The sequence below is a fragment of the Juglans microcarpa x Juglans regia genome, unplaced genomic scaffold, assembly GCF_004785595.1.
Source record: "Juglans microcarpa x Juglans regia isolate MS1-56 unplaced genomic scaffold, Jm3101_v1.0 JmScfU0095, whole genome shotgun sequence".
Taxonomy (NCBI): domain Eukaryota; kingdom Viridiplantae; phylum Streptophyta; class Magnoliopsida; order Fagales; family Juglandaceae; genus Juglans; species Juglans microcarpa x Juglans regia.
This window is the reverse complement of record NW_024475839.1, coordinates 1-12,580: the sequence shown is the minus strand read 5'-3', so window position 1 is coordinate 12,580 and position 12,580 is coordinate 1. Positions and strand designations below refer to the sequence as shown.

General features: G+C 36.5%; 1 protein-coding gene across 1 annotated transcript; it reads right to left on the bottom strand.

The window, feature by feature from the left end:
• Positions 1-1,250: 1,250 nt before the first annotated feature.
• On the bottom strand, positions 1,251-3,495 carry LOC121245635 (50S ribosomal protein L18-like). Its single transcript, XM_041143596.1, is given in 3 exon segments — positions 1,251-1,406; positions 1,409-1,699; positions 3,078-3,495. Coding segments are annotated over 2 exon segments (378 nt in total). The 5' UTR covers positions 1,689-1,699; positions 3,078-3,495; the 3' UTR covers positions 1,251-1,308.
• Between the last annotated feature and the right edge of the window lie 9,085 nt (positions 3,496-12,580).

Genomic DNA, 12,580 nt, shown 5'->3' with positions numbered 1-12,580 from the left:
TCAATCATGTGCAGAAGGGCAATATTGTACTAAAATTCACAAGCACACACGATCAGTTGGCAGACATTTTCATAAATCTCTCCAGAAGATAAACTATGCATGATTAGAAGAGAAATATGAATACTGCATGTCATGAATATCTGTTAAACATTTTATTTTATTATATCAAACGACTTACAAAAATTTGAAACTTTTAGCCTCATTTTTTAAGCGTTTTTGTTCTAAAGGATTAGCAGTTGAAATGAAGAAGAAATAAGGATTTTAAATCCTTATTCTCCTGTTTAAGTCTCCTATTTTTTTATTAGACTCCTGAACATGTTGTTGAAGTTCATAAATGTTCTCGTTAAGCTTTTCAACCTTACGAGTTCTGGACTGCAATTGCCTGGAAAATACAACAATGGATGATGAGTATCGAATATCGAGACTCACAAGTCCACAAATGGCGTCATCATCTAATTTGTTAGTAAGATCATTCTCTTGTTGCATCATAACACATATGGTAGATGCAGAATAACTTGTGGACGAGCTGCAGAATAATACCCCATGTAGCGAACATGATGATTGTGGAAGAAGATTGCCAAGCCATTAAAAGAAATGTGGGGAAAGCTTAGAGAGTGAGAATGCAGATGGATTATAGAGAGCAAAAAAGATTTGATGCGAATTGTTAATAGTTTGACGATCAAAACACTTTGCTCATTTGGTTATGGTATCCTCTATCAAGAATTTTCGACATGGATCTCCTCCTTTTCTTGCTCTGATAAGGATATTTTCCTGCACAGATTCTTCCATCATCAATACAATTACTGCTCATCCGTATAGAGTCACCACTCCCTGTTGAAAAGACATGAGAGAACCTCAATAAAGGGAGAACCTTGAGAGGAAGATAAAACATAAAGCACAAGTGGCTCTCTCTCTTTCTTTTTTTTTTTTCTTTTTTTTTTCTCTCTTCTCTCTTCATATCATCGGTATGCCAGGTTGAAAAAAGATAACGTCTTGCTCATATCACTTCTAGTAAACGGAGGTAGATACTTTTATTTACTGGTTTGGAAGGGGTGTGCCTCCTCTGGGACAACTAGACTCAATCAGGCCAATAACACCTCAGAAGGAAGATGACTATGAAGCATTTCATTATGCTCGGTAATAATAGCTCAGATGGCTTCATTAGTCTTCCACAAAGGTAACCAGAATCCAGAGTAACGAGACTGTCTTCAGATGGTAAATAGAATAAAAAAAATTGAAAAGACGAGAAAAATCATAAAGATCTCTTCCATAAATTATAAGGGGAGAACCCGGAAAAGAAGGAACATATCAGTAATTTGACCTAGTATTGTCATCCTTATCATCCAGAATAAGTTTGATCCCATTGCTTTTAAGAGCATTGACAATGGCCCATATCTTGGTACGGTTTTAAAGCCTTTCTTTTCTACTTCCTTGTTAACATCAACATGAATCCCTCTTCCCTGACCCTCTTCAAGACCCTCCACCCTGAGTCGCATAGCCAGCACCTCTCCAACAACTGCTGCCGCCTTGGCATTGCAAGACCGGCCACACTCAAGTGATCCCTTGATATCGTGTTCCACTGTTGATGCTGTTACAACAATCCGTCCATTATTTCTGTCCACGACATTCGCTGTGATGTACTTTATTGATATGAACAATCGGAGCACATACCGCTTTAAAACCGTCATCCTTCAAAGTCCTGATTTATTGTTAACAATGAGCCAATTAGATTTCAAATTGCATCTGTCAGAAGATTCTAACCCTAAAAACATTACATCTGAATTTTCTGTGGGCTAACCAAGCCATGAACATGGTCCACAGAGGAACTTTAACAAATTAATCATGTAACTATTGTGGGGGCATTGGCCACATACAATTTCTATTCCAATCTACTAAAGTGGCTCCGAAAAAGAACTAAAAGAATACGAAAATAGAAGAAAAGGTCTTCTAAACAAAAATTACAGTTGTGGCAAAGGTTTGCAACATGAGCCGACAACCCTACTCCTCCTCCCCAACCCCCCCCCCCCCCAAAAAAAAAAAAAAAAAAAAACCCAAAATAAGAGCCCGAAAAATCGAAAGTACAGAGGATGGAATTTCAATGAGAAAATCAGAAATTATAACATGGCTAACATATATATTGCACTAGAGCGACTCACATTTGCCAACAACCAAGAGGTATGAGGATAATCCTGATTGCACCAAAATAACAACACCCTAGAGCTGTAAGGTTAGGCCTCTTTTTTTTTTGGTAATATTTGATTACTAGAACAGGAATTTGGCAATAATAATGGAAAAGATGCCAAAACAATCGGGCCAAACCAAGATCGATAAGGAGGAAATTAAATAAAGCTAAAAGATATTTACTGGATCAGATGATGTTTGTCCTCAAAGGCTCTTATAATGAATGCTACAAGCTCATCTTGGATCCACCAAACTAACGTTAGTGGCAGGATATAGAAGAACTTGAGGGAGAGGTCCAGCTAATCTCGCACTAGGGCTTTAGGTTGCTGTGTCTTCCTTTTTTTTTTTTTTTTTTTTTTTGATCAGTAGGTTGCTGTGTCTTCCTAGTGATAATGTAATATATTCACTTCCCAAGTCCCAACCAACTGGATCAAGCTAAAGAAAGCAGATTAAATGATCAAACCAGATTATTGGTAGACCATTAAAGAACTTGACAGCTCCATGTTCACAAATCAAGTTCAAATGCTTGGAGGAGAAATACCACATCAACTAATTCACTGATTTGCTCCTAACCACAAACAATGATAAAGCTTTTGAATTGTGTATCATTACACTCATATGCGGCAACAACAGAGGTACAACAGGAAGGGTTGTGGATAGTAATAAATATTTTCAAAGACAACCACTGCAACAAGGTAGAATAAACAGAACAAACAATCAAATCAAGTCAATGGATTCGTATATAAAAGTAAAAGCAAACAAAAAACAAACAGAATGATACCTTACTTCGCCACCGGGAAGGCCCTGGGGGTGGGGAGACATATAGGATTCATCTTAGCGTATAAAGGCTAACAAAACACGTAAAGGAAGGAAAAAAACAGAAAGAAAAATTGTACCTCAGATGCTTGATGGCTTAGCCTTTTCCTTTATTCACTCAGGCTTCTGAATCTCAAGATGTCAGAAACTGCACGAAGCTAACCAAGCTACCCATCAGAACTTCAAAAGTTATACAAAATTAGGCCAATATAACTGGTGGTTAATTTAAAAAAACACAAATAAAAATACAGATTTACAATATGAGTTTGAATAAAGGATTCTGGTCAGTTTGACCTTTCAGATTAATAATTCCAAACCCTTCTCCATCGAAAGAATAAGAGGACCGTACGTATAAACATATAGCGTACACCAAAACAGATAACTCATCATTAAAATCCTCAGTTTTTGGAAATGGGCTAACCTATGTATTTCTTAAATGAGAGCTTAACCACCCTTTCTCAGAAATTCTGGAACTCATACTAACAGGAAATTAAAACTCTATTCAAGATAAAGCCCATAGTAAGAAACAAATTTAAAATCACATGGATTTGACAGATGAAACATGAAAGGAAGAACAGGAAATAGAAATGAACATTCTAAAATTTAGACCGCTAGATTATCTGTAATCAAATTCCTACGCTCAAACAACTACTATGCAGAATCTTATTGTTGGCAGCTACATAGACGATTTATGAAGCGTTTATACATTTACATATATATATTTATATAAAGTTCATACTTGATTGATAAATTACAGCATAATTCATCATCGAATTCATCATCTATCAACTAAAAATTCTAATCTTAGGCAAACATAAAATTCTAATTTTTCAAATTTAATAAGAACACAGCATTACTTTTTATGAGTTTGAAGCAGAACCAAACATTTATGACTTGTGAGGCTACATGCTTGTTTACATCGTGTTTACTTGTCACAATCAGATTAGCCCCAATTAGATATTCAATTAACCAGATATCTAAGACAAATGAACTATGAAGGGCTGCATTTGCACAACCGAACCCATGAATGTTCTATCAAATCTTTTGAATTATCTGGCTTTAAAGGAAACCTGATAGAACATATATTCATATTGAAAAACAAATCAACCCGTGAGAATTACAATGCACACCTGAGTTCCTCCAGATGTGGGATGGAAGTTCATCACCCAAAGCAGAGAATAGGACATTTGGCACAACACATAGCTATTACAATGAAATTCCTAGAAGAAGGTACCGAAGAGGATTTACATTGAACTGTTCTCCATCATGGTAATCTTTTCTGAAATTAACAGAAAGATCTAAGTAATCCAAAGATATTAAGCATAACTAACTCTCATTTGCAACAATAATTTTTCCCTTATTTTTCACTGTCATCTTTCACTTAAGAATACTTAAAATATGTAATATCTTAGGAGCATGATTTGATAAAATTCTCATATTTCCTGATTATCATCAAATAAACAAAAGAGTAGTGTAAAATAAATCCCATTACAACCGGTAATCCAAAAATTAAACCACATGTCAGTTCAGTGATCGTAAAACTCCATAAAAAATTCATGAAATAAAAGTATTCAACCTTGCTCCAAATTTATATCAGCAACTGAGAGAAGCCGAGACGTGGTGGAATCTTGGAGAGCAACAGACCGCAGACGGGCAGAGGGAGGGTATGGCCACTGGTGTCTGAAAAAGAAGAAAATTGCAATGGAGAGAGAGAGAGAGAGATTGCTATGTTTACCGTGGACGATGGCTAGACTAGAGCAGTGGTGTACAAGACCGCTGGGTGGGTGGCGGCACAGCGCACGTTGGATCGGGAAAAGACGTGGCTACAGTTGTGCCATGTGTGGCTGGAAGTGCTAGCCGGAAAGGCTGTGGAGACTGGATCACTGGAGAGCTTGCCGATGTTAAGGTTTGGGTGATTTGGTCATCTCAAAGAGAGAGACAAAGTTAATGTTTGGGATTCAGTAGGAAATATAGCTTTTATCTTATACTTTTAATAAGTTTTATTATTAAAAAGATATTTAATAATTGGTAATCATGTATTTAAAATATTTTTAAAAATGTTACATTTGTTTGAAAAAAGATTAAAAATTTACTTTTTGAGGTAGAAAGGATAATCATTTATTTTTTAAATATTATAATCATATTCTTAAAAATTTAAAAGTTATAATTATCTGAAAATTGTATAGATTTTTCACTAATTGACAATCTTTTAAAATTTAAACTACATTCTAGATTATTAGAAAAAACAAGTTTAAAAAAAATTAAAATAATTTTTTTCAAACGTACATTTTAGTTTATTTAAAATAAAAATACTTTAACATGTATCACCTAAATAATTTATTTTTTTCGTTCAAAAACTTTTAAGATTATTTAATTATTTTTTAAGATTCCTAACCCAATCTCAAACGTATCCAAACTTTTAGTTTTCCTTCTCTTGATGCGGGCGATTTCTGGAGCTTTGATTTGGGTTAATCATCGAGCAATTGCAACCTAACTTGGTTGGATGAGTAAAGAAAAATTCTATTATCAAGCATATCTGCGTAAATTTAGTACATATTTAGAATTACGGTGGGAAATATAGTTTATCCCTTATATCTTAAGTAATAAGTTATACTATTAAACAGTTATTTATTATTTAGTAACATATGTTTAAAATACTTTTAAACATGTTACGTTTGTTTGGAAATAAATTAAAAAAATACTTTTTAAGGTAACATGACGATTATTTGAATTTTTAAAGATTATTACCATATACTTAAAAGTTTAAAAGTTGTAATTATCTTAAAGTTTTATGGATATTTTTATCATTGACAATCTTTTCAAAACTCGAATTATGTTTCTCATTATCCGGAAAAACACATTTGAGAAAAAACATCAAAATTATATTTTTCCTCAAACGTACTTTTTGGCTTATATGACATTAAAAGTTTTTTAATATATAACACCTAAATAACTTAATTTTTCTATTAAATAGCTTTTAAGACTATTTATGAACTTTTTAAAACTCTTATCGCAACCCCAAATAGGTCCTTAGTAATATTTACATGACATAGTTTGATAATGTTAAAGTTTGAATCTTATAAAATAAATTTTACTATTTAAATAATATGAATGATGTGTTTACACCAACTTCAGCGTATAATCTTTTTAAAAAACCTTGAGAATATATAACTCTTTAAATGAATGCAAAGATTTTCGTCTCATCCATTTAAAAAAAGTTGGCATGCATCTATTTAAATTTTTAAAAAAAATATATATTTTGCATGTTTAATGTACACTTGTCATATTTGTAGATGGATTACAAAAAGTTTCTTCTAATCTAATTGGAATGAAATCGTTATCCTTTAATAAATTGGCAAATTTATGAATCAAGTGAGGTTAGAGATAGTGTCATTCTTTTTAATCAAGCAAGTGTGTAAGTAGATGTGTGAGGGCCCTACCAACGCAAGGGGACAGACCACCAATGGAGGTTGATCGAATGGAAAGAAAGATGAGAAACACTCTATTGGTTTAGTGAAAAAAATAGTTGCGGGTGCTATAGAGTGTAACTAGTCCAACATGTAGACAAGCAAGCACATTGTAGAAGGCCTGGCAAATACATCACAACATGAGGTGAAGATGAGCATCTTGCCTCATGGTAGGTGAGCTAGGAAAGTAGTCCATCATCGTGGTGAGAACAAGGAGGTGAAGAGGCCAGTGTCCCTAATAAGACAAGAGGTACTTGCCCAAGGCTAGCAACGGTCAAAGGTAGACTGGAGCAAATATGGGAGCTTTCAAAACTATACGGAAAAGAGTGGCAGTGTCATATGCAAAATCCCATACTTCACCTAAAGGGTCACATCGGGAGTAGATCTGTTGAATTAGATTACGACTCGAGAAGTTATATCATCTAAACCCAAAGGTATGGCCTGAATCTACGTGGAATTCCCTCATTCAAGGAATGATTGAGGAGTTGGCAGACCGTAAGAAAGTACGTATCATGCCCTGACCGTTTTCTGTCATCCTGCAGTACGACGGATGAGGCTAAAGGACTCCTATCCAAGCATACCTGGAGTCAGAATGACGTATGACAGTCTCACCTTATAAAAGGGATGTGGACATGGGACAAACTCTCACCTTTGAGATCCTAAACACCTGAAATCTTGTGGAGCTAGATTCTTCAGAGGGGTCAATGAAGGATAACCACAATGAAATAGCCAATCCAAAACTGTGAGGTAGGTTAGCTTCTAAAACAGTGCCGTGAAATGTAGGGTGAATATTGTATCTAAGAGACATTTGCATATTTTGTAACATTTCCCTTCTAAACATGAATAAATCTATTACTCATTATGTTTATTTTATGATCGTTTCCTTTTTTTCGACACTTTAAATATGTTTGTTGTTTACTCCTGACTTATGACCGGTGTGGATGTCGTCCAAAAGATATTTATAGCAAGCAGAGAATATTAGGGGTAGAAATAAGTGAAATGACCAGTTAACCCAACACGAACACGACATGATAAAAGCATTTTGATTTGAACTTATCAAGTTCGGATCAAAATGGTTGACCTGCTAAGACATGATTGCTTAACGAGTCACTAACGGGTCAACCCATTATAACCTGTTATGACTCGTTAAGAAAGTTGAATTTACATTTATATCCTTAGACCTAAAATTTAAAAAAACTCATAAAACCCTAACCCAGTAACCCTACGGCCCTCGAGTCCATCAGTTTCTCAAATTTCAACTTCTTAACTACTCAAGTGACCAAGTCTCATGCCACCCCTTAAAACCAGTAACCCTTATAACATTAATATTTTATAATGTATGGTTATCATATTTGGATTGTAACTTTGATATTATTACAATGTGTGTTATCATATTTGGTACTATTAGATTTTAATGTTGGTATTTTATTGTTAGATGTAATTTTGGACTTGTAGTTAGTTTTTTATTTTTTATAGATATTGTTTATATTTTAATATTTATATAAAATCAATCAGGTCAAACGGTCAGGTAGTTGTGTCATGTCGTATTGTGTCAATCTATTTCGTATTCAGTAACAGTCAAAACGGGTCGGGTCGTGTCAACCCGTTATCTTAATGGGTCATATTAGGGTTGAGATTTTGACACAAAATCCTTACTGGATTGTGTTCGGGTTGACCTATTAAGGATAATGTACATGTCTTAACATGATCCGTTAACACGATTTGACACCCTTAAGCAGCACTACTATGGATTCTCATTTGATAGGTTCCTGTTTGGGGGCTTCAACAAGTATTCGCCCTGCATCGGGAATTGGATCAAGATTAATTGCTTCTTAAGCTTTATGTTTTGGCTCTAGAATTTACTATTGAAAAGGAAGGGATGTTGGACGAGGTGGTGGACCTCTTTCAAGATATGCATCTCAAACCAGCCTCCCACTAGCATTTAATGGATAGGTATTGATAGCCGATTTTGAATGGATAGATGTTGGGAAGCATAAAGATCGATTAATGTTCAGATTGCTATACATTATTTAATATAAATTATAATGGTTGAGCTTGGATAGAAGATTTTTATAAAGAAGTGAATATCGATGCCATTTATTGAACAAAGAGCGAACAAACAGCAAGTTACTTTGATCTCATGCAGGCCTATACTTTGGCTACTATTGAGGGTTGGCCAATGAAGGCGACTCCTAACTAAACTTGTTTCATTATGAATGAACCCAACGCTTGGAAATGAAAGAGGCTGCCCTAAGCACCTGCCTGTTTTGACCCTAGTTCCCTTTCTCGCCTCACCTTATCCGACTTCTTTCTCACAACAATAAGAGAAAGAATGTCATGCATTCAATTTTTTGGGCCTTATGCACGCACACATCCCTTAAACACAGTTCCCTTCCTTTTTTTTTATTTGTGTATAGTAGCTAGACACCACAATATTAGGGATGTTTCTACAAGTCATTTTGAGATGATCACCTAAAAAACCCATTTTCTTTACCATAAGCAAGGCAAAACTAGGGATTGGCTTGGGGGAGTTCAAGTCCTAAAATTTCAAATTTTTTACATGAGGAAAATTTTATAAAAACTAATTTTACTCCAATAATTGTTATTATAAGTGTACTCTACCGTATTGAGTTATCTGGTTCCACCCCACCATAAGAACAAGAATACTAGCTCCTTTGTTTTGATTTTTAAACAAGTCTAGTTGCAAGATTGCTTATTACATGGTGTTTATTTTAACACTTGTTTGCATATGGGAAGAACAACGAAAATTCAAGTAGAAGATCTATGTCTTCTATCAACAATAATTCACAAAAATGAGCAGCCATGCCACCCTACTTTTATTGAAGAGAAAAAATTGGATTCCACATTACAATATTGAATGTTATTATATAAGGTAGATTAGAAAGAAAATTAAGGAAACTTTCTCAAATGGAAACTTTGTTGACAAAATGAAATCTACAGGATGATAAATTGACCAATATTGAGAAGTTGTAATCTTTCCGAAATCACATTACCAATAAAAATTATTATGCTGCCAGGTTCGTTTGCTCATGGTTCCCTTCTGGTTTCTTGCATGCTACATCATATTCCCCCTCACTTGGAGCAAAGCTCGCCCTCGAGTTATGATTGGTGTAGAGTGGTTTGTTCGATGGATGGTACTCGAAGATATCAGCTACATTGAAGGTGGAGGAAATCGACATATCTTTAGGGAGCTCAATTACATATGCATTATCATTGATTTTCTTAACAATCTTAAATGGTCCATACTTTTTATTCTTCAACTTGTTGTAAGTCCCTACTGGAAAACATTGTTTGCGAAGATGAACGATCACCAAGTCTCCTTCTTGAAAGACCTTCACACGTCTGTGCTCGTCAGTTGCTTCCTTGTTCTGTGAGTTGGCTTTCTGCAAATTAAGGCACATCCGAATGAACCTTGAACTCATTCTGTCGTGTTCTCTACTACCACACTTCATCGAGGGAGCTTCGGAAGTGGGACTAAATCCAATGTATGCTTCGGGGGTTGGGTGTAAACAATTTCAAATGGAGTCTTCCCAATCAACCGGTTAACCACGTTATTAAAAGCGAATTCCACTTGAGGAAGGCATACAAACCTCTACTTTTGTTTATCTCCTAAAATGTACCTGATCATGTTGCCCAATGTATGATTGGTTACTTCCGTTTAACCATCCATTTGCAGATGGGAAGTGCTACTATACTTGAGGTTTGTATCAAACTTCTTCCATACGATGATCCAAAAATGGTTAAGGAACTTGACTTCTTGATCGGAGTTGATTGTTTTGGGAACTCCATGAAGTCGCACAACCTCCTTAAAGAAAAGGTGGGCAATGTTGGAAGCATCTGCTTTCTTTCGGCAAGGAATAAAATGGGTCATTTTTTAGAATCGATCGACAACTACAAATTTACCCACGTCCCACCTCAACTGGGGCCTATAATAGCGCTCAACCACTACTGCTATGGTCTTGTTTCTCCCCATATGACCCCCCCCCCCAATCCACCCTCATGTTGTTCACTTACCAAGTGTTCACGTAGTGACGTCCATGGGATGCATAGTTGGTTGCCCCCAAAACAAATAATCATCTTGGATAACCAGTGATTTCGGCCTATAGAGTGATCAAATGCTCTCCTCATCGATTGAGAGCGTCAACAACTATATTTTCCTACCCAAACTTGTGCTTGTGGATCATAGTGAACTTTTGTATGAATGTAATCCACCTTGCATGCATTTGGTTCAAATGGTTTTGAGAGTTTATAAATTTTAGGCACGATGGTCACTGTATAACACGAATTCCCACTGATTAGGTAGTGTTCCCAATGCTTCAATGATCTAATGACGGCGTAAAATTCCAACTCATAAGTAGTCCATTTGCACCTAGCCTGTACAATTTTTCACTAAAGAATTCTTCAGGCTGCCTCTCCTGTAAGAGGACAGGTCCAATACCGATAGCCAAGGCATCACACTCCACCTCAAATAGCTTCTCGAAATTGGGCAGTGCTAAGATAGGTGTTGAGGATAATATTTCTTTGACGACAACGAAGCTCACATCTTGGTCCTCACTCCCACTGAAAACATCCCCTTCTTCTTATAGGCACTGCGAAGGTGCTGAATTCCTTTTAAAGCACCGGTAGAAAGTCGCTAGTCTATGGAAACTATGGACTTGAGTCATGGTAGAGGGCTGGCGCCAGTCTCAGATGGTTTAGACCTTCTCTTCATCCCCATGAATCCCTTCAACACCAATGATGAAGCCAATAAAAAATAACCTGGTAGTAAGGAAATTACTTTTTTTTTCAAAATGAAGGCACAATTTATTGGGTTTAAAAACCAAAAGCACCTCCCTCAAATGCTTCATATGTTGTTGCTCATTTTGATTGTATAGGAGAATGTCGTCAAAATAAATAACAACGAATTTGCTGATGAAAGGCTTGAGAACTTGGTGCATAACTCTCATGAAGGTGTTGGCGCTTTAGACAAGCCGAATGGCATCACCAGCCACTCATAGAGTCCCTCTTTTGTTTTAAATTTCGTCTTCCACTCATCGTCAAGCCGAATCCTGAATTGTTGGTAGCCACTCCTCAAGTCGAGCTTCGAAAAAACTCTTGAACCTACAAGCATGTCTAACATGTCGTTAAGCCTCAGAATAGGAAACCTATACTTCACCATGATTTTATGGATGGCGCGACTATCCACGCACCTCCTCCAACTACCATCTTTTCTATGAGTGAACAAAGTTAGAACAACTCTAGGGCTCATACTTTCTCGTATTAGTCCCTTGCGGATGAGGTCTTCAACTTGATCTTGTAAGATCCTGTGCTCGTTGGGACTCATTCAGTAATGTGGTAGATTGGGGAGGCTCACGCGCCGACACCAAATCAATGTGGTGACGAATGTCACGCACGGATGGTAGTCCAACTGGTAACTCCTGCAAAACAAGATCTAACAATTAGTAAGTAGTTGTTGTATGGGTAAAGGTACCTCAGGGATTTCCTCCGCTTTTATTCCCTTCACAACCAGCATCAATATTTCTCCGCACTCCTTCGCATCACTTAGGAACTAGTCTTTAGGCACGGTGAAAAGGTAGTTTTTTTCACAAACATTGCAAGGCCTTGGTTCCGTTCCCCTGCAGGCAGCAAAACTATCTTCCGTCATGCCACCAAATTGTGTATGTGTTGTCACGCATCTTGTATGTGGCGTCAACGTTGTACTGCCACGGCCTCCCAAGTAGCATGTGGCAAGCATCCATTTCCACAACATCGCAATCTACCTCATCTTTGTAGAATTTACCAATTGAAGATGAAACATGGCAGATGGCAGACACCTTTGCTCTAGCTCCCTTCTTAATCTACCTAATTTCATATGGTCGAGGATGCTATTCTATTTTTAGTTGCAGAGTAGAAACCAGTGCTCTTGATACTATATTCTTGCAACTCCCACTATCAATGATCAAGTTGCATCCCTTATGATTAATGGTGCATGGGGTTTGAAGATGGTGTGCCTCTAGGTATAATCTTCATGCTTCGGCGCTAAGAGTAATTGTTGGATAACACAATTCACAAAGTCACATTCATCCCCTTGAACGAGTTCGCCCGCCTCCTCTATT